This window comes from Chrysemys picta, chromosome 6 (assembly GCF_011386835.1).
Source record: "Chrysemys picta bellii isolate R12L10 chromosome 6, ASM1138683v2, whole genome shotgun sequence".
Taxonomy (NCBI): domain Eukaryota; kingdom Metazoa; phylum Chordata; order Testudines; family Emydidae; genus Chrysemys; species Chrysemys picta.
In genome coordinates this window covers 26,007,986-26,030,072 of record NC_088796.1, presented here as the reverse complement: position 1 = coordinate 26,030,072, position 22,087 = coordinate 26,007,986, and the positions used below count along the sequence as shown (strand labels likewise).

Sequence of the window (22,087 nt, the reverse complement as noted above, 5' to 3'; positions counted from 1 at the left end):
CATAACCAGGGCCGCCGAGAGCGGGTTCAGGCCCCGGTGAAATTTTTTTTTTTGGGCCCCCCTAGCCAGGGCGGACTGGCTAAACAGGGCCAACGAGACGGGGGGAAGCCAGGCCCTGGGCCCCCTTCCTGACCGCCGGGCCCTGGTAATTTGTACTGGCTTCCCCCCCTCTCGTCGGGCCTGCACATAACTCATAGCTGCATATGCGGCCCACAATGGTAAATAGGTTGAGAACCACCAAATTAAGGGAATTAGTTAGGGAAGTGGACCGGGCAGAAGAACTCAAGGATCTGAATGTGGAGGAGGCTTGGAATTACTTTAAGTCAAAGTTGCATAAGCTATCTGAACCCTGCATCCCCACCAAGGGAGGGGGGCGGCGAATTCGTAGGGAAGGGTTCCAGTAAGCATCTCAAACAGGTGATTAAGTGAAAGCAGAAAGCCTACAAGGAATGGAAGATGGGACAGATCAGCAAGAAAGGCTACCTCCTGAAGGTCAGAAAGTGTCGTAATAAAGTGCAAACTGCCAAAAGCCAGAGTTGGATCTTGCAAAGGGAATTAAAACCAATAATAAAAGGTTTTATAGCCATATAAATAAGCAGAAATCAAGGAAAGAAGAAGTGGGACTGATAAGCACTGAGGATGGGGGGGTGGAGATTAAATATTATGTAGGCATGGCCCAACACCTAAATAAATATTTTGCCTCAGTTTTTAGTAAGGCTAATGGAAAGCTTAGCAGCAGTGGCAGGGGGGCTAATGGCAATGAGGATATGGAGGTAGAAATTACCATATCTGATGTAGAAATCAAACTCAAACAGCTTAATGGGACTAAATCAGGGGACCAGGAGAATCTCCATTCAAGAATAATTAAGAAACTGGCACATGAAATCGCAAGTCCAATAGCAAGGTTTTTTAATGAATCTGTAAACTCAGGGGTCATACCCTATGATTGAAGAATTGCTAATATAATTCCTATTTTTAAGAAAGAGAAAAAATGGTATCCAGGAAACTACAGGCTTGTTAGTTTGTTCTCAAGTATATGCAAGGTCTTGGAACAAATTTTGAAAGAAAAAGTAGTTAAGGACATGGGGTGAATGGTAATTGGAATAAAATGCAACAAGATTTTACAAAAGGTAGATCATGCCAGACCAACCTGATTTCCTTCTTTGAGAAGATAACTGATTTTGTAGACAAAGGAAATGCAGTAGATCTCATCTACCTGGATTTCAGTAAGGCATTTGATACAGTTCCACATGGGAAATTATTAGTTATATTGAAGAAGATAGGGATTAATATGATAATTGAAAGTAAATAAGGAACTTGTTAAAGGGGAGACTACAGCATACTGAAAGGTGAACTCTCAGGCTGGAAGGAGGTTACTAGTGGAGTTTCTCAGGAAGAGTCTTGGGACCAATCTTATTTAACATTTTTATTACTGACTTTGCGGCTGACACAAACTTGGGAGGTATTGCCAATACAGAAAAGGACCGGAATATCATACAAGAAGAGCTGGATGACCTTGTAAATGGGAGTAATAGAAATGGGATGAAATTCAATAGTGCAAAGTGCAAGATCATGTTGTTAGTCCCTACATACAATAATTTTTTGCTATAAGCTGTGGACTTCTCAGTTGGAAGCGACAGGAGCAGAAAGACCTGGGTGTATTGGTTGATCACAGGATGACTATGAGCTGTCAGTGTGATGCAGCCATGAAAAAGGCTAGTGCAATCCTAGGATGCATCAGGTGAGGTATTTCCAGTAGACATAGGGAAGTGTTAGTACCATTATACAAGGCACTGGTGAAATCTCATCTGGAATTCTGTGTGCAGTTCTGGTCTCCCATGTTTAAGAAAGATGAACTCAAACTGGAACAGGTGCAGAGAAGGGTTACTAGGATGATCCAAGGGATGAAAAACCTGTCTTATGAAAGGAGACTCAAAGAGCTTGGCTTGTTTAGCCTAACCAAAAGACGGCTGAGGGGAGATATGATTGCTCTCTATAAATACATCAGAGGGATAAATATCAGGGAGAGAGAGGAAGTAAGTTAAGTGCCAATGTGGACAGAACAACAAATGGATATAAACTGGCCATCAACAAGTTTAGGCTTGAAGGTTTCTAACCATTGGAGGGGTGAAGTTCTGGAAGAGTCTTCCAATGGGAGCAAAAAACCTAACTGGCTTCAAGACTGAGCTTGATAAATTTATGTAGGATATGGTCTAATGGGACTGCCTACAGTATCACATGGTCCATCGACAACTGCCAGTAGCAAAAATTCCCAACAGCTGGAGATGGGACACTAGATGAAGGGCTCTGGGTTACTACAGAGAATTCTTTCCCAGGTATCTGCTTGGTGGGTCTTGCCCACATGTTCATGGTCCAACTGATCACCATATTTGGGAACAGGAAGGATTTTTCCCTTGGATCAGATTGGCAGAGACCCTGGGGATTTTTCGCCTTCCTCATGCGCAGGTTTAAATTGGTATTAATGGTGAATTCTCTGTAACTTGAAGTCTTTAAACTGATTTGAGGACCTCAGTAGCTCAGGCAGAGGTTATGGGTCTACTACAGGAATGGGAGGTTGAGATTCTGTGGCCTGCAATATGCAGGAGGTCAGACTAGGTGATCATGATGGTCCCTTCTTACTTTAAAGTCTGTGAGTCTATTTTCATTGATCTGATCAATTTATGTTTCCGGTGCAAGAGGAAACAGAAAGCTCTTTGGGGCAGGGACTGCCCCTTTGTATGGTGCCCAGTGCAATGAGTCCCTGACCTCTGGATGCTGTTGTGATACAGATGTAGTCACAAAGGTCTGGTGATCTCCGCTACATTAGAGTTTCACCAGAATGGTTGATTGGAGGAGTTCTACAATCAAGCATCATAGAAACATGTACCTTCCCTATTGGTGTCCTATAGGTAGACACATCAGCAATATTAATCAGATTACACAAGCCTATGACTGGCCTTTCTAGTTACTATTTGGAATTGGAATTATATCTCCTATATAGACAAGAATCACAAAGCTGTTGTAATGAGGAAAAGGTTATTCTTATAGCTCCAGGAAACCTTTCTGTTCAAGGTAAGTTCCTCGTTCCACAATTCCTGGGAAATAGTTCTGTTATTTTGTGCTAATCCCTAGCACTCCTTTGGAAGATTGTGGCAGAAATGGGCATTCCTACCAGTCTGGAGGTCTGTCTCGAGCATATAGAATACATATACTAATTATACTCTCCATCTCATTCTATCCAAAAAGTCAAGGCCATAGGTCCTCCAAGTTGCTGTAGGCAAGGTGTTAAATCCTGCACCAGTTATCATGCTAGGATTTGGGAAACAATTAACAGAAGTCCCTAGAGCAGGGGTCAGCGACCTTTCAGAACTGGTGTGCCGAGTCTTTGTTTATTAACTCTAATTTAAGGTTTCACGTGCAAGTAATACATTTTAACATTTTTACAAGGTCTCTTTTTCTATAAGTCTATAATGTATAACGAAACTATTGTTGTATGTAAAGTAAATAAGGTTTTTAAAATGTTTAAGAAGCTTCATTTAAAATTAAATTAAAATGCAGAGCCCCCTGGACCGGTGGCCAGGACTTAAATATATAACTGTGTTAAGGCTAATTACCACATTATGTCAAGTGGTCTTAATGCTAATAGTCAGTTGCTGGAGTGTTTCTGTAGCTTTGGAAGAATCCTGGTGGCCTGAGCTGAAGGGCAAGGGGTTTAGTTGTGGAGCCTCCAGCAGTAATAATGGACTGCCTCAGAAATTTCAAAGCTGGGGTGAGGCGTTAATTTATTAGTGTTGAATTGGGAGAGAAGCTGCTAACAAGGAAAATGATCAGGTAAGAAATTTCTCATTCCTTGCTAAATACCTTATTTTTAAAGGAAAATGACATTTTACTTTAGAATATAAAATTTTGTAAATTTCCCCTTTCTTAAGGCAAATGTATATCAAAAGATAAATAATTCCTGGGAGCTGGAGGTCCTCCGACCCATATGCATGTTGCCCATTTCCTAACTTCATCCACAGGAACATGCTATAGGAATTTTAATATGTTGGAGAATAACAAATGGGAAAGGATTTTGCAAGAAAAAATGGATTTTTCTTAAAATTTGGACAAATAAATTAATGAAGTGGTTTTGTTGAGCTTTAGTAATAAACCAACAACAATATTTCTATATCCTCTTCTGTTTTGTACTGCATCTTTTCTTTACGGTGTAACCACCTGTTTCTGTGTCTCTTATGTTGTCTCTGGGTGATAATTTATAAATGTATTCAGTAATTAGGTCTGATTCTACTACTAGATAGTTGCCTTCTGCATTGACTGCATTAGGAGTTGTACCTGTGTAACTGAGGTAAGAGTTGGACCTACTCTGTTTAATAGAGTCTATAAAATGTTTGGTTTCCTCTTCTATAAATGTCTCATTCTGCTTCTCTTTCAAACAGTTCCAACCACCAAAACTCATCCCAATTCAAAATCTCATTGCATTTGAGCAAAGCCGCCAGTGTACCAGTGCACCACACGACTTCATTGGACAAGACCATTCTGGTCAGATTGAGTTGTTAAAAGTTAACACTGAGCCATTTGACGCAAGACACACAAAGAACAATACAAAAAGGCAAGGACAAATTTTCAAAATTGGTCTTCATTTGGAGAGGCTTACTATAGTAACCTGAGCCTTCTCCGACTGATTACAATGGGAGTTTTTGTACCAGCTTCATTGAAAACAGGATTGGATGCCAAATAATTTGAGGAGGCTGATAATAGGATACAGAGCCTTTCACTTCTAAATCTCTGGTGTGAATTGTTACCATGTATCGTATTCATTGCCTACTCTGTGAAATGATTTGATAGTCACAGTTTAGTTCTTAGTGATCAGCTGTCCACATCACAAAATAGTCACATTGCTAGTGCATGTATTCCTCAAGAGAGCATGGTCTCTGACCTCTGGAGGAGTTTAATTTAAGTCTGGGTTCTAGGCTCATTGACAGGATGATGAACATTTCCTTGTAAAGTCATTGAGACTGATTGTGAACCCAGTGGAGTGAATGGCAAAACTCCCACTGATCTAAATGAGTACACGACTGAGTTCTTTACTTAGCTAATTCTATTTTACTGGCTGTATATTTCATGACTTTTAAACTGATCTTTGTTATTGCACATTAATCTGGAATTATTTTCATTACATGGTCAGTACAAACCAAAGCAATTCCTAGGTTAGCCCTTGACCTGCACCTACCTTGCCCCTGCAGTTCTTCTGCAGCATCAGTAGATTACTGTCATGACAGTTCATAGTTCTGTGTTTCCCTTGAAAGAGTTAATGACATCAAAGCACCTAAAGTAGAGCACCCCCACTTGTGATTCTGATGCTTTCACTTGTGGGTAGAAACACAGAATCCTGAACTTAGCTCTTGACAGGTAAGTAAGAGTAACTGATTTGATTTTCAGATATCTTGCTTTAAAATGTTATAAATTGTAATGTTTAAGGCAATTCATGGTGTTTTACTAAACTAATGGTAAATATTTTTTAAAGAAATCTGCAGTCTTTTTAGGAAAACAAGTTACCGGTTAGGGAGACAGTTTCATTCATAGCAACACAGATTTATTTCTTGCTGCAACATTTCTGTGAAGGCCCTTCTGACTTGTGTAATATTTTATTTTTCATTGTATACAAAAGATAGCAGTAGTAATCAAGTTGTAAAAGATACAAAATATCAGGTTTACAATAATTTAGTTAAATGGGGTCTTAGATAACCAGTATATTATTTTGATTAGAATATGTGAATAGATTTAAGTGTTACTATTAAATATTTTAGGAACACCTTAAATAACTTGGATACATAGATTTTTAATTGGTTTCAATGGAACAGCAGTTAACTCTGTCTTTACTCAAACACCTAATATATTTCTTAAGAAGAAAGTTATTGTTGTTATTTCTTGCTTATTAGAAAGAATGATTGGTGTTTCTATTATCAGAGTGAAGTTAAATTGTTATTTCTCATTGATATGTTGACAGGCAAAAGAGACGTGCTGAGAAACAGATAAAAGAGAAGGAAGACAAGAAAAAACCAAGTGTGACGTTCCACCCAGATGACTTCATTATTAGTACTGATGATATAGAGAGAGTTTTTGAAACTGAGATACAGGTATAAGAAAATAATTAATATTTTCTTCCTTTCTTATTGATTTTTAAAATAATTATACAAGTGAAGCAACAAGCAATCACAATATAAACAAAACCCTGCTAAATACCTCCTCCACTCTTTTCAGCACCTCTGTAGTGATCTCATGTACCTTTTTTACTTGCACACTTGCATTTTCCTTTAAGCCAGAGATAAAGCCCTCCTTTACCAAAAGAAATTCTTCAGGGTATTTTCATTACTCCTGTCAGGTGCTCACATGAAATAAGTTCTGCCATGTTGACATACCAATCCTATAAAATTGGGACATGAGCTATTCTTCTTTCTGAGGATGAGGGTTTTTTTGCACAATCAAGGAGTTGCAATCCATAAAAAAATTCTTTGTTGGCTTGTATTGATGAAAATCCCCATAGTGATTATAATTCTGATTTAGCTGGTTATTTATTCCATAGCATTTCTATGACATTTATAATAATTTGTCCAGAAATCCACTAATGTTTTCTAGGTCATTTTTATTTAAAACTGTACAAACTGTAGATCTTGCTTAAGTGTGGTGGTACCATTTGCTATTTTATTATGCACATTTTTAAGACACCCGCCACTGTACTGCTGTGTGTGTTTCCTTTATATAATTTAGAAATTCAGCACTTCCTCACAAAGAATGGGGGATAGCAAGGCTCTTCTCCACAATTTATTTAAAAAGCGATCTAGTCCATGTTGCTTAGAGCAGGGGGTCTCAAACTTTTTCTCTTGGAGGCCCCCTCCAACAGGCTATAAAAACTCCAGGGCCCAGCAGGGGATTGGCCCTCAGGGCAGAGGCCTTGGGCATAGGCATAGTTTGACTTATATTTTGGGGGGGAAGGGGCCAGCAGGTCTCAAGCCACGTCCGCATGGCGGGATCCAGGGAGGGAGTGCCACCTCCACCCCTGACTCACCTCAGCAGGCCACCCAGCCTGTCTGGGTTGGGGGCCAAGAGGTGCAACCAAAAATTATAAAAAAAAGTTTGAAACCAGCTTAGAGGGGGTAGCTCTGTGCCGGCATGGGGATAGCACAGGGTGCAGGAAGGGGGTAGCTATGGACTGTGTGCAGATGGGGTAGCTCAGGGTGCAGGGAGGGGGTAGCTGGGTCTGTGTGTGGGTAGGGGGGGTAGCTCAGGTGCAGGGAGAGGCATACCTGGGGCTTTGTGCAGGGAGGGCGTAGCTCAGGGTGTAGGGAGAGGGGTATTAGGGGTTGTGTGCTGGGAGGGCTCCCCTGTGGTCCCTGTTCCCGGAGGGGTCTGCCAGCCACAGAGCCGGGTCTCCCCACATGGGCGGCTCTTACCGTCTGCCTCTGTGGGAGCAAAGGGGGCTGGGAGCTGAGGAGCAGCTTCAACCCAGGGCACCAGCAGGAGAGGAGGGAACGCTGTGACTGCCTGCTCCATAGCATCAGCCAGATCAGCAGCTGCCACGCACTGCCCGGTGTAACGGCAAAAACAGCAGACGGCACATTTTCCCACCAATAGCAGTTATCTACTGAGCCTGCTCAGTTTGGGTGAGCATGCTCAGTACAACCTAGATAGGAAATTCTTCTGGCAGGGAGCTGTTTGTGCCACTAAGTGAGGAAAAGTATGTTTTCTAATGAGTTTTAAAATTATTGCTCAAAGGAAGCATAACTTTATTTAAAAGTTGACAGCATCAAGAAATCCTGTATCACTGGTTTGATTACATTTTTCTCATATTAGGATCAGCAAGCAGAATCCAGCCGTTATCTTGAAGATGATTTTGTCATTTCACTTGGTATGTACATTCATGTTTTTTAAAAAGAAATCATGTCTAAAGTCATGAACTCTATCTTTTTTTTCAAAATGGTTGTCTGATGTCACAGAAAGACCTAAATCATTGGTTAAATTTGGAGTTCCTAGGTTGATATGTTTAACTGTTTGCCTTGCTGAGCATAATGAAGACACGACAACATCAAAATGCAACATCTCAAATCGTGCAATGTAGAGCAGGGAAATCCATCATGGCTTGCAAAATCTCCCCAATAAAATCATGAAGATCTCTATTAATGCATGATGAGTCGAAACATAAGGCTAGTCATCTTTCATGGCACTAAAATTTTGAAGGGTATTCCCAAAACAACCAAACCAAAAACGCCTCAAAGATTCAGGGTCTGTGGGCTGGATTCTGACCTCAGTTACACATAAATGTGCACTCAGAATAACTCCACTGAAGTGAATGGAATTACTCCAGGTTTACATGAGAGTAAACGAGATCACTGTATTGTTTATAATTGTATAATGTCCCTATATTGTTTCTGTCCTAGAATACTGCAAAAGAGAGAGAAAAAGAAAACAATGGAAAGTTAGGTGTTCATTGCAGTGATTATACTCCCTGGACTTGTTGGGGTAAAAATAGTTAGAAAAAATATTTTTCAAGGTTTATAACAAATTTCTGTAGTTTAAATAAAATAGATATTACTCTACTATTTAAATGAAAATTTTGATTACATGGAATATAAGGTGACTCTGGGAGCAAATTGCCCAGGTTATTCTGAAAATGATCTCTTCTCCAACCTGTCCAGGAGCAAAAGTCCATGTGTGGGGAAAATGTGGCTGATATCCTTCCTTCCAACTCACTAATTCAATATCAGATTTAGCATTGCTAGGAGAAAAAAGAGAGGAAAATCCATTCCCTGACTTTAGGTATTAGAGAAATAGGTGATTGCTTTGTCAAAATACAAGCCAAAAATAGGAAGAATAAAACAAATATATATATATATATATACACACACACACCACACACACACACACACACACACTCTTTTTCTTTAAAACATGAGATACGTACAACATTTTATTATATAAAAAGATATCTCATTTAAAAGTTACTTGGCCAAATTCAGGGTTGGTTTAAGTAGGCACAACCACATAGATTTCAGTGGAGTTGGATCCTCTTACAGAAGGTCTTAAGTTGGGCACATATTTCCACCAATATTTTTATAGAGCATGCTTACTGAAATAATTGAATATTTTCTAATTTAAAAACTGTAGAACAGATAAATAAAATAATTCTTGTTCTAATAATGGACAATGATTATGTGTTTCCCCATTTTAGACACAGTGGGAGAGACTATTACTACTACAGCAGGTCTACACTGCATGGCTTCCACAAGGAAAAAACCCGCAGAAACTCAAGATGCAAGCACAAATACAGATCCAGGTAAAATGCCACCTATAATCTGTTTGCGCTATTGGTTTTACACTTTGCAACCACTTGTTTTCCAGATCTGCTTTTGTGTATTGCAGTATTGTCTCTTTTAAATAATCGAAAAAGCTTAAAAATATTGACTAACTTGTTATATTTTTGGGTATTTCTTATTTCAAATAAATAATAAAACAGATGTCCTTGTTCCAACAGATATTCAAATAAAAATGCAAAATTTCTTCTTGACATAAAGCGATTGTCAGTTTTTTCCTGAGGGCCAGATTCCGAAGTCTTTTCTCTGGAAATACTCCTGTTGATTTCACTTGGCATTTTGTCCACATTATGGTTTAGATTTAGCAGTTTAGAGCTAAGATTTAGATCTTAGGCATTAGAATCTGGTTACTTCCTTTTTCTTATATAATTTCTGTTAATGGATAGTAAGCAAATGTTTTCTTTATGGGTTTCTGCTCTCCCAACTGTAAATGTTTTCCTGTTCTAGTAATCCATTTTGATTTAATTTTTTCATACCAATCAAGTCCTCAAGTCATATCAGGATATAGAAACCGGCTCTGAAGACAAGACAGTTTCTGAACTTAGTAAAAACCAACCTATTGCCTCTGTTCCTTCAACAGGTGTGCCTTCTGCCTTTCTTTATCATTCTGTGGATTGCATGGGTTTTCTGTATACACTTTTGCATTATATGATGTTTTTAGTAGCGAAGTGGAGACTATCATGAAGAAGACATTAATTTTAGTCCAATTGTTTTTAAAATCTAAATAAATAACAGTGATTTGTAATATGAAAATGTTGATTGTGACTGCATTTCCTGACTCTATAGTCCACATTGTTGTTCTCCTGCATTAGCAGATACTTTTGCGTTTTTATACATCTCTGTCATTTTCCAGTCGCTCCATATCTGAGCAGGCTGCCTTACTCAGTTTTTCCACTTACTGGCAGGAACTATTTCCCCCCTGATCTGGCTTTGATTTTTCAATCGAGTTTTTTTTTGCAGAATAGAATCTGATTTGTTCTTTGTAATAAAATCACTTCTCTTTTGTGTCAATTGGTGCTGCAGGAGACTTTTTTTTTTTTTTGCCAAATATAAGACCTTGAAAATGTGGATTGTAATGGGAATATCCTTTTAACCCCAAAGCTGTGCCACAGCTTCCAGTTAGAATTGGGGAGGGGGGGGTAGCTCAGTGGTTTGAGCATTGGCCTGCTAAACCCAGGGTTGTAAGTTCAATCCTTGAGGGGGCTACTTAGGGATCTGGGGCAAAATCAGTACTTGGTCCTGCTAGTGAAGGTAGGGGGCTGGACTCAATGACCTTTCAAGGTCCCTTCCAGTTCTAGGAGATAGGATATCTCCATTAATTTAAAAAAAAATATTTAATTTAATTTACAGGCAACAAAAGGATTATTACTATAATTTTATTAATCTAGCCTACACCCATAGAAATTAGAGGTGGAAAAGATCCATTAAATCACCTAGGTACTTCCCTCTTCCAGTGCATAATAGTTCCCCACAAGTGCTTAGATTTTGATGGTGCCACTTCTCTTGCAACACCATTCCACCATCTAATAGTTCAATGCATTACAAAGATGTGTGCTACAGTTTTTGCTAACAGTGTGTTCTAGTGTGTTTTAGAGCAAGTGTCAGGTTTAGGTTTTTTAACTATTTAATTGAAGAACTGTTTCTGGAAATTAATAGAAGTTCACAGTTTCTTTGATTTATATTGATTTCTAATTTTTTTAATTTTTTGTTTATTTTTCGTTTTGGTAATAATCATGTAATAATAATCAGCTTTATTGTGAATAAGTATTAAACAACAATATAGCATAGCATGTCACTTTATTCTGGTCAAAGGGCTCTGATACAGAAGCTTTCCTTTATTCTGAGTTAGTGAAATTGTTTTTCTAATATACCAGGGATCTTTACTGTAAGTTGTATTCCTAACCATTATTTCATCCTCATAGAACATCTGGCTTCAAGAGTTCCTCAGATGTTGCCACCAGACATGTACTTAAACTTCAAGTTCCACACAGAAGTAGGGGAGAGCCTTTTACCATCCTCTGTGTCTGATACTGCACCTGATTTGGTTAGTACTCAGAAATATTTTCTGATAATACAGTTATAACATGCTGTATGTAACCAGTTGTGTTATTTTGGGTTTGTCTCATCAGCATGAGTCGATTGCATGAAACTTTATAGAAAAATGAATGTTATCCAGTCTTTGAAATAAACAAGTATCTATTTCAACTCAAAAACCAAAGACAATGGATTAGAAAAGGGGACAGTTAGCCACAGTACTACCCAAAATACGTATTGTATAATTCCTTTTAATTTTTCCTGCTATGGTTCAGATTGGACACAAATATATCAATGTGATTGACATTGAAGACAGTGATCTCTTCAAGGATTTGCCTACTATAGCCGAGTCTACAGAAGAGATGGTTACCACACAACAACATGAGAACTTTGAAGTTCCATCTTCTGCAAAGCTGCATCACATGGCAGCTTCTGTTACCAATGCAATTCCACCTAACGAATTTCAGGGAAAAGGTAACAATCACTTATTTACTCTTTTATTTTTATTTTTTTTAGTTGAAAATAATTGCTCACAAAAATCCTTCATTATAGCACTGTTGCACTTCCACACAAGAGACCTTCTGTCCTTCCCCCACCCTAGAGGCCATCCCTCCTAAGAAATTCTGCAGAATTCCCCTGTGCTTTCTCTTTCTCTTCAAGGTCATGTCTCTTCCTGAGAGATTCTATGATTCTTCATCATTCTCCCTAATGCCAACCTCCTGCAGTAGAGCCACACTGCCATGGTATTCAGTAGTGTAGAGGGGAAGGTGGACTCTATCAGAAGGTTCATGCAGTTACAACCTGCATTATGTTTTAGCAGAATTACCACTGCTTGCCAGGGTGATGGGTACGCTGTGCATCTCGCCAGCCCTCCCTTCTAACACAAATCGCCAGACCTTCTGCAGGTCCTGGGATGCAGGAAGCGGTGACTGATCCCATTCTCCATGTAGGATGGGGGAGATTTATTCACAGAAGGACCATTTACAATATGACTCCTATAGGGATGGTGCCTGCACTCCTCCAACCCACACCAAAAACATCAGCATAACTGATACATGCATACCCGTTATTTAAATATTTACAGTTCACTGTATTATGTTTGTTCTTTTTTATTATTATTTTGAGATGACCATCAAAATGGTCTGTTCCCAGTGCAAGAAAGGGATGTAAAATCAGATGCTGCTAGAGACAATCTAACCTGGAACCTATTGCATGAGGATGTCAGCATCATTCACTCTACAGGACTATCAGCCAAAATCATTAGCAAAGAACACTTTAATACAAAGCTGCAGGAAATGGATATACAACTGCAGGCATTACAGAACATAGCAGAAAATATGGAGAAGGATTTCAGCAATACTAAATTGGTATGTTCAGATTGCTCTGTATTTTTTTCCTTCTTTCAATTAAAATTAGAATTTACATTTTGGAATGATGTTTTTGTATACTTTAAGAAAGAGAGAATAATGGACTGTCCATTCACCCTTAGTGCTGGATCTCTTGGTTTCCATTGTTACTGTCAGGGGACCAAATCTTCAGTTGGTATAAATTGGCAGAGCTCTGTTGAGGTCAGCTAAGGAGCTGGCCCAGCATGTTTAGGTATCCTAAAATTCTGTGAATTTTAAAGGCCAATTGCTACAGACTGGGAAGGAGACCTCTTTTTGGCAAGTTTTAGAAAATTCTTGTAAATTATAACTGCAGTTTTAGTTCTGCAGATTAACTGAGTGACTGGATTTCTGGAAACCTTTCACCATGACATTTATTGAGTCATTTATTGAGTGTTTGTTTATTTTTATAAATAAAAATGTTTTATCAAGGGTACCTTAGATGCCCATTTTAGCATTTTTATAAATCTAAATATATAAATAAAATAAATACAATTTGATTATATAGTATATTTGGATTGCAGTGTATAAATCCTAGGAAATGCAATTTTCTATATGCCATGACAAAACATTAGAACTGAGAAACCAGCAACAGAGTTTTGCCTCTTTATGGTACATCTAGTTTAATTTTCTTATGAATTTCCATCTAAAATGTGTCCAAGTTTAATCATCTATAAAACGTGGAAAATACTGCTTTAGAACATCTGATGAATACTACTAAGTATTTATTTATTATTTCAGTCAATTTAAAAGTATAACTGCAGTTTACTACAAAATGGAAGTAACTTTATTAACCTGAGCCAATGAATTCTGCTTTCAGCTGGCCGGATACCCAACTGGAGTTTAATCAGCATAGCTTTACTTCAACAGAGCTATGCTGATTTACATCAACTAAGAATCTGGCCCAGCATATAGTCTGGAATCACTTCAAGTGATGTTTCACAGCTGTCTACTTTGTACATTATCATGCAAGCTGTTAGCACATCCAAAAAGATGAGTCAGTAAAGCATAAACTAGCTGGAGTAGGAGAAGAAGTTGAAAGCATTTAAAAATATTTTTTAGGGACAGTGACAAATGATGGATCAAATTTTAGCTTTATCAATTTTGGTTTGGTTTGCACAGGTACATTTCACACCTTCTGGAAACTCATTAATTGCTAGAATTTTGAAATATCTGACTTACAACATTTACATGGAGAGTTAGTGCGTAGCAAGTCAGGGTGTGAAACTGTAGTGCACCTTGCTACCTATTTTAAATTAACATTCTGAGAATAGTTCAGCTGTATAAAAATATGTATAAAAACAACCATGTTATAAGGGTGCATTCCTGAAAACACAAAGGCTTGTCTATGTAGTGTGTTAGTTGAGCAGCAAGCCAGGTTATTAGTCTCCTGCACACTAGCTTGCAGTGCATTAATTGGTTGTTTGGACTTGGCTATCACACTCTAAAAATTCTGTAGTGTACTTTGAAGTCCTGCTGTTTGAAATGGATGTATGTCTAAGTGCACTGTGAACATCTAGTGTATGGTAGCAGGGTGCACTATAGTTCTTCTTCAATTCTATTCTAGGTGTGCACATGTCCAAATGAACAATTGTTGGAGACTTTTGCCTTAGTGGTATCTGTAGGGTCGGCTGTGGCAACCCCTTGAGTGCCGCACTCATGCGCTAACCCTACGCACTCTGTTCCTTCTTACCGCCTGTGACGGTTGGTTGGAGCGCCTTGTCTTGCATCGCAGGAACATTAGCAGTTCTTTCAGCCCATTGTTCTGTCTCCTTTGTAGTTAATTGTTAGGTACTTAGTTTGGCAATTAAGTTAAATGTTAGCTAGTAGTTTTAGTTGTTAAAGCCCTGGCTGGGATTTCACTGCGGAGTGGGGCATGCCCTGTTACCCAGGCTTTAAGCCATATTCATCATGTACCCAGCCGATGCCCATTAATGACCCCCACGATAGCTGTTTAAAGTGTCTGGGGAAATCACACAGAAAAGGCAAGTGCAAGATCTACAAAAACTTTTGCCCTCGAACTCAAAAGGAGTGGGATATCCACTCTGGGGGCAGCAGGGGATCCTGGCCCCTTGTAGGGCCACCTGTGCCTGACGTGCCCCTGCCAGCCAAGGAACAAGTAGGCCGGCCAGCACTGCAGATGCCAAGCCAGGCGATGGACTCGGTTAAGGCCCAGACCTCTAAGGGGAAGCTGGTTATCGGACCTCTCTTTAAAGCAATGGAGCATCCCTGGACCGCAGGTGTCAATCTCCGTCATCGCAACCTAGGACCCCAGTGCCACAGCCTCAGTCTCTGGTTAGAAGAACCAGGTCCCTAACACCAAGGTCGCCACCTACAAGGCACGAGACAGCCAAGTCACAATGGCAGTCCCCTTATCCACGATACTGCCGGGCCTCCCACCAGAGATTGCCATGGCGCAGATCCCCATTGCCTAAGCAGTCCTTCCGGCATTGATCCCTCACGGTGCGAGATCATTCCTGGTCGTGTCACCAGTCTCTGACTCCCCGATACCGCTCTTTGGGCAGGCACCGTTCCTTGCCCTTTCCTTACCGGTCGCCGACGAGGGTCAGCTGACAGACTCAGGCATCTGTGGTTCTGCCTTGGTCACCAGAAGGGCAGTGATCCAAGTCTGTGGGAGAGTTCAACCCCTCACCTAGGAGAGGCGAATCGCCAGTGGCCCGCGAGACAGGCACAGCTCCGGCGGCAGCAGGGGCAGTGGCCCGCAGTGGCAATATTGGAGCCCATGGGGTGTACCCATCATGCTGGTCCCGTACTCCCAGCATTCCTCTCAGGCCACACCAGACAAACTGCCTCTGGACCAGCAGGCACCGGTATCAGAGCATGGTGCTGAGTCTGTCACAGGAGTGTCACAATGGGCCCCAATGCCCAAGGAGCCGTCCCCGGGCAGGCAAAGGGAAGCCACCCTGCGGTACCATCATCTTTGTTGTTTCTGGACGAGGCAGTAGCGAATCCCTCACAAGCAAGCAGCCCCCCGATGACTTCAAAGAGCATGAGGCCCTGCTCAAAAGGGTGGCTGCTAACCTGAACTTGGAGGTCAAGGAGCTAGCAGAAGAGTCCAACGACCTCTTCAGCGTCATACCCTCCTCCATCCCGGCCCGGGTTGTGATGCCTGTTCTCCCAGGAGTCCTGAAAATTGCCTTTTCCATTCCGCCTGCCTCCAAAAAAGCGGAAAAGAAATATTATATCCCAGCAAAGGGATTTGAATATTTGTACACCCACCTTCCAGCAAGGTTCCTGGTAGTGTCTGTCATCAACAAAAGGCACAGGCAGGGTCAGGCCAGTGGCATACCCAAAAATAAAGATGCCAAGAGATTGGACTTGTTTGGCAGGAAAATTTATTCAACAGTCAGCCTGCAATTTCGGGTGTCTAACCATCAGGCCCTGCTAGGCAGGTACAACTTCACTGGTGGGACTCCATCAGCAAGTTCAAGGAGGGCTTTCCACAGGACCAAGCCCAGGTTTGCCACCTTGGTGGAAGACGGCAAAGCAGTGGCGAGAGGCACCCTCTAGATGGCCAGGGATGCTATGGACTCAGCGGCCAGGGTGGTCACCTCTGTGGTGGTCACAAGGCGCAGCTCCTGGTTACAGTCCTCCAGGCTATCCCAGGAGATGCAGGCTAGCCTTCAGGACTTCCTGTTTGAGGGAGCAGGGCTCTTCTCGGAGCTGACAGACGCACAGCTCCACAGCATTAAAAACTCCCATGCCAGCCTCTGGTCCTTAGACCTGCACATCACTCAATAGGCTAGAAAGACCAGGGCAGCCAGAAATGGGCATTTTGAGTATGTGCCCGAGGATGGTGCCCAGCTACTGCCCAGGATCTACCCCCCCCCCCCCCCCCCCCCGCTTTCTCCTCGACTGTCTACGCTCCTTCCATTCGGCCTGGTCGTGGCTGACCTTGGACCGTTGGGTGTTCGACACAATTTCTTTGGGCTGCATCCTGCAATTTGTGGCTGACCCTCCCTCCCATCCCCCTTCCCAGTCCCTCTTCAGAGACCCTTCTCATGCGTAACTACTCATGCAAGAGGTCGAGAGCCTCCTGCTCCTGGGGGCGGTGGAGGAGGTGTCTCCAGACATGAGAAGGAAAGAGTTCTACTCCCGTTATTTCCTAATCCCAAAAGCAAATGGAGGCCTCAGACCGATTCTAGACCTGCAACAGCTCAACAAGTCTCTCAGAAAGTTAAAGTTCTGCATGGTCTCCCTAGCCTCCATTATCCCCTCCCTGGATCCAGGAGACTGGTGTGCCACCCTCGACTTAAAGGACGCATATTTCTATTTTCCCTGGGCACAGGTGTTTCCTCTGGTTTTTGTTGGGCCACTGCCATTTTCAATTCACGGCACTGTCCTTTGGCCTGTTGTCGGCACTGACAGTGTTTACAAAGTGTATAGTGCCAGTGGCCACTTACCTGAGGCAAAAAGGTGTACAGATTTACCTGTACCTCGACGACTGGTTAATAAAAGGCCGATCCCGGGATCAGGTACATCATCATCTCGACCTGGTTTGCTCCACGTGTTGCGACCTGGGGCTGTTAATAAATGAGACAAAGTCAACCTTAGTCCTGACGCAGCGCATATAGTTCATTGGAGCGATCCTTTACTCTACCTGGGCCAGGGTTTTCCTCCCCTAGACCTAGTTCCAGGCCGTGGTGGACCTGATCTTGTGTACACAAGCTCACCCTCTCACCACCGCTCATACAAGCCTGTGGCTGTTGGGCCATGTGGCAGCCATAACTTACGTGGTTCGGCATGTGTGATTCCACTTCAGGTCTCTGCAGGCGTGGCTGGTGTTGGTTTACATCCCCAACAGACACAGCATGGACCATGTAGTCAAGGTCCCGGACAATGTTCTGTTGTCACTTGCATGGTGGCAAAACCCTGCATCACTGCTGGAGGGAGCCCCGTTCATGCGCCCCCTCCCCCCCCGCCCCCGCTGTTGATTACCCTCATCTCCGATGCTTTGGACCTGGGGTGGGAAAGCCACCTAGGCAATCTCAGCACGCAAGGTCATTGGTCCCACCTCAGTTGTTCACTACACATCAATATCAGGAAGGTCCACTTCACCTGCCACACCTTCCTACCTCACCTAAAGAGCAGGGTGGTCCAAGTCCTGATGGACAGTATAGCGGCTATGTTCTATATCAACAACCAAGGTGCAGGAGGGGGCTCCGGGCTGGGGTGCAGGAGAGGATACAGGGTGCTGGCTCTGGGAGGGGGCTCAGGGCTGGGGGTTGGAGTGCGGCCTCCTGCCGGGCAGCACTTACCTCTGGCAGCTCCTGGTTGGTGGTGTAGCGTGGCTGCCGCTAAGGCAGGCTCCCTGCCTACGCCAGCCCTACACTGCTCCAAAAGGGGCCAAAGTGCCCCTGGGGGCAGGCGGGTGGCATGTGGGTCTGCGTGCTGTCCCTCTCTGCAAGCACTGCCCCCGCAGCTCCCATTGGCCATAGCTCCTTGTTCCCAGCCTATGGGAGCTGCAGGGGCAGTGCTTGCAGGCAGGAGCAGCATGCGGAGGGAGATCCCTGTTCCCTTGCCATGAGGCTGCGCTGGCTGCTTTCGGGAGCGGTGTGGGGCCGGAGCAGGCAGGGAGCCTGTCTTAGCAGCAGCCCCGCTGTGCTGCCGGAGATCACCTCGACCGGTTGGTGACCACAGCTCTAGACTGTGAACTCTGAGCCCACCTCCGAAGATACTGCTTCTGAGTCACCTAGAATGGAATCAACATGAGCAAGCACTCCAAGAAGAAAAAACGGCTACCTGCCTTCTGTAACTATTATTCTTCGAGATGTGTTGCTCATGTCCATTCCATTACCTGCCCTCCTGCCCCTCTGTCAGAATTGCCGGCGAGAAGGAACTGAGAAGACGTAAGATCGGTGTTACCTGATATACCGATGCATGAGTGCGGCACTCAAGGGGGCACCACAGCCAACTCTATGGATAACGTAAAGAGAAAAGTCCCCAACGACTGTGCACATGGGCGCGCACGCACCTAGAATGGAATGGACATGAGCAACACATCTCAAAGAACAACAGTTACATTTTTTTTTCACACCCTGACTTGCTACGCACTAACTCTCCATGTAGACAAGCCCTTAGGCATATGAGTAGCATTAGCTTAATGAGACTTCTCATGTGAATAGTATTGTAAACATTAGCAGGGTAAGGTCTTTAAAGATTTAGCTGTTTACATGAACCGATTGAACAAGACTCAATTAGGGCTCCTTTGGCTCTTCTCACAACCAAATTATTTATTTAGTTGAAAATGTTTTGAATAAGAATATATTTATTAAATATATTAAATAGCTATTTCTGTTTAAAACAATCCTTTCATGAATATTTCATATATAATTGTTTCATTTAAACAAAACATTAATCAAAAATACTTTTATCAAGTATGTGGGTTCTTTTCTTAGATAGTAAAAACAATAGAAGATTTAGGAATGGCTGCCAGTCCAAACTTGGGTGTAGCTTCCTTGTTCTCTGAAGGTGTGGGAGTTATTGATGAAGGTATGTGTCCTGCTAACTGGGGAGTGGTGGGCCCTGTGCTGAATCATGGAATTTTGCAAATTTATTACAACTTAAAGTAATGTTACCTCAATTATAAAATTGGGGAAAGATCAGATTACCAATCAAGAAGAGGTAAAATGAAAGGTAGAAAATTAGAGTACTGATATAAGGGGAATTTACTCAACCACATTGGACTAGAAATTATTTATATACTTCTAATTGTTTCCATGACTAAGATGCAGGACCTGATCTTGGGTTTTAGAGGTAATGGTTCTTATTGCAGTTGTTTTGTAAAATTAACTGCAGGGCTTGTATTGGCTTCCACACTAATTTTGTAAGACATGATAATTTGGCCTCTGAATGTTTTCCCTACGTTGTAATAAAATTTCATTATTCATGCCGTTTTGATGGCTAAAAGGATATATTACTACCCTTTGGCCTGACTTAATAAAAGGTCACATCAGTTAAATTGGTTTCTTAGTGGTGAGGTATTGATTATGTAATTGATTATTTTTGTCTAGAAAATGGATTGAAAATACTTATATGGGTATCTCTGCTGCACTGTACTGATTAATTGAGGCCAAGAGGGAACACATTATGATTTCATATCAGATATATGGCCAGATCATGGCTACATTCTGTATTGATACACAAAATTGATCCACGACCCACTGCACGGATGAGCCACAATTTAGTCCTTCACATGGGCAGGCTACCATGTACATGGCAACTCCAGGAGCCACAACGACTCCTGGAGCTCAGACTGGAGCAGTATGGCTCCATACTTCAACTGGTTAACTTTCAGCAGCATAGTGATCTGAATACATTGGGTTTGGGGTTTATTTTGGTTAGAAGGGTATATTAATCAATCCATAACACAAATTCATAAATATATTATTTCACTGCATTTTCTGTTTTTGGTCTGGATTTTTTTTACTATGTTTTACTTACTGTGTCTATTAATTCTTCCATTGCATCAGCACGTTATGTGAGCTCTGTGGACTTTGAAGATCTTATGGATGAAGAAGAGGAGGGTTCAAGACCTGAATATTCTGTAACCAGTTATACAGCCTTGCAAGCTCACTCTCTTTCCCCTGCAACTTCATCTGCTAACCTTCTGAGTCGTATAAAGTCATCATCCGGTATCATTCTTTAATTTACCCTTTTTCCCCTTTACTTGTTAAAAAGCAAGTAGACACATTTCTTTGTGTTGCTGCAATCTTTCTCATTGTCTGGCTATGCTGGAAGGAGGAGAGGAGACACTGGTTGTGGTTTAATTAGGCTGCAAATTTATTACTAAATGTCTGGAAGTACCCAGCATATAAAATTGTATAGTGCAGGTAATTCCATAATCATTTACCCAGGGAGGCTGCTGGGACCTCCTCCACCCCCCTTGAATGAGGGTTAATGGGGCTAAAGGGCGGAGGGGTTGACTCCCTGCCATACCCAGTCATAGGAGTCCCGACCTCACAGCAACCTGCCCTCCCACAGTTTCCCCTCTTTCAATGAATACCTCCTTTAAATCTTTCCCGAGTCCATTTTATCTGATCACTGTATCCATTTCCTACAGAGTACCTGCACTTACATAATGAGTTGTGACATCATAGCCTAATCCCCCCTTTCGTTCTTCCCTCCTCCCCAAAACTCCAGTCCACTGTGGGAAATGCAAAAAAAAAAAAAAACCACCTTGCCTTTGCCAAACTGGCAGTGAGGAAAAACTCCTTCCCAGACCCCCAAAAGGAGAAACTAGCATAATGCCCAAAGTGGATCATAACGAAAACCTGGTATTTCAGCTACTTATATTGCTGGAAAGGTGGGTGGTGCTCTGCCTGTCCAGGCAAAAAGAGGGCTTTCACTGCTCAGATATGAGCATAAACAGTCCCCCTCTCTTCCAATCACCTCAAGGAGGGGGTAATAGGTCAGCATCCCCATGCTGACCTGGGATGGAGCTTCCTCCATATTGCAGATAACTCTCTGGCTCTCTAACCACCCTTAAAGGAGCAACACAATCTCTCTGCCAAGCCTAACAAAGATCCTCATGGCTTAGTGTGCGGTGAGATCATTAGCATTATGTGAAGTATCATGGTGGTAATATGTTCATAAAGATCAGTTTGCAAGTTTTCTCGGTTACTTGATTTATGCATTCAGGAGTGTAGAAGCACTGTTTTTGTAACCCATGCACACACGTTTAATGTACAGATGTATATTAATGTTTGATGACAGTCCAGAGGGGTATTATATCCTGTGTTATGTCCAAGGATGCCTCCATTAGAATGTTGTTGAAGGAAAATAGATAATTTTGGGTCTGATTCTGAAGCCAGTGTCCCCTCCTTTTTATCTGCCCAGTGACTTGAGATGAGAATTTAACTCCAGTCCACCACATGGCGATGAAATGTGTTGCCATATGTCAGTACTACCAGTTCCCTTAGCTGTATCCTAGCCTGAATGCTCATTTTATTTCATCTAGCCTCATTTCAATGTGCAAAGTAAATATTTGTGCTGACATTACAGTTCTCTTTGGCTGTATGTGCAATGACAATTCTCTTGCCGTTCTCTTCTTTCACATTCTTAGTTATTATATGCACACCTCTACCCCGATATAACACGAATTCGGATATAACGTGGTAAAGCAGCGCTCCGGGGGGGGGGGGTCTGCACACTCCAGCGGATCAAACCAAGTTCAGTATAACACAGTTTCACCTATAACGCAGTAAGATGTTTTGGCTCCCGAGGACAGCGTTATATTGAGGTAGAGGTGTAATTTTGGTGAGTGACTATGAATCTAGC

General features: G+C 42.0%; 1 protein-coding gene across 17 annotated transcripts in view; it reads left to right on the top strand.

Annotated features, from left to right (window-relative positions):
• Positions 1–22,087, top strand: part of CPLANE1 (ciliogenesis and planar polarity effector complex subunit 1) — a 183,362-nt gene that overhangs the window by 123,413 nt on the left and 37,862 nt on the right. For 13 of the 17 annotated variants that reach the window (XR_010588767.1, XR_010588766.1, XR_010588769.1 and 10 more), the window contains 10 exons: positions 4,437–4,609; positions 6,008–6,137; positions 7,852–7,906; positions 9,227–9,331; positions 9,853–9,948; positions 11,291–11,412; positions 11,678–11,876; positions 12,528–12,769; positions 19,207–19,300; positions 20,281–20,442. Coding sequence is in view for 11 of the 17 variants with exons in the window: in XM_065550010.1 (XP_065406082.1) it covers positions 4,437–4,609; positions 6,008–6,137; positions 7,852–7,906; positions 9,227–9,331; positions 9,853–9,948; positions 11,291–11,412; positions 11,678–11,876; positions 12,528–12,769; positions 19,207–19,300; positions 20,281–20,442 (1,378 nt within the window). In the remaining 6 variants the exon portion in view is untranslated. The remainder of the gene's footprint in view (positions 1–4,436; positions 4,610–6,007; positions 6,138–7,851; positions 7,907–9,226; positions 9,332–9,852; positions 9,949–11,290; positions 11,413–11,677; positions 11,877–12,527; positions 12,770–19,206; positions 19,301–20,280; positions 20,443–22,087) is intronic. The other 4 variants (XR_010588771.1, XR_010588770.1, XM_065550007.1 and 1 more) reach the window with 3 other exon arrangements.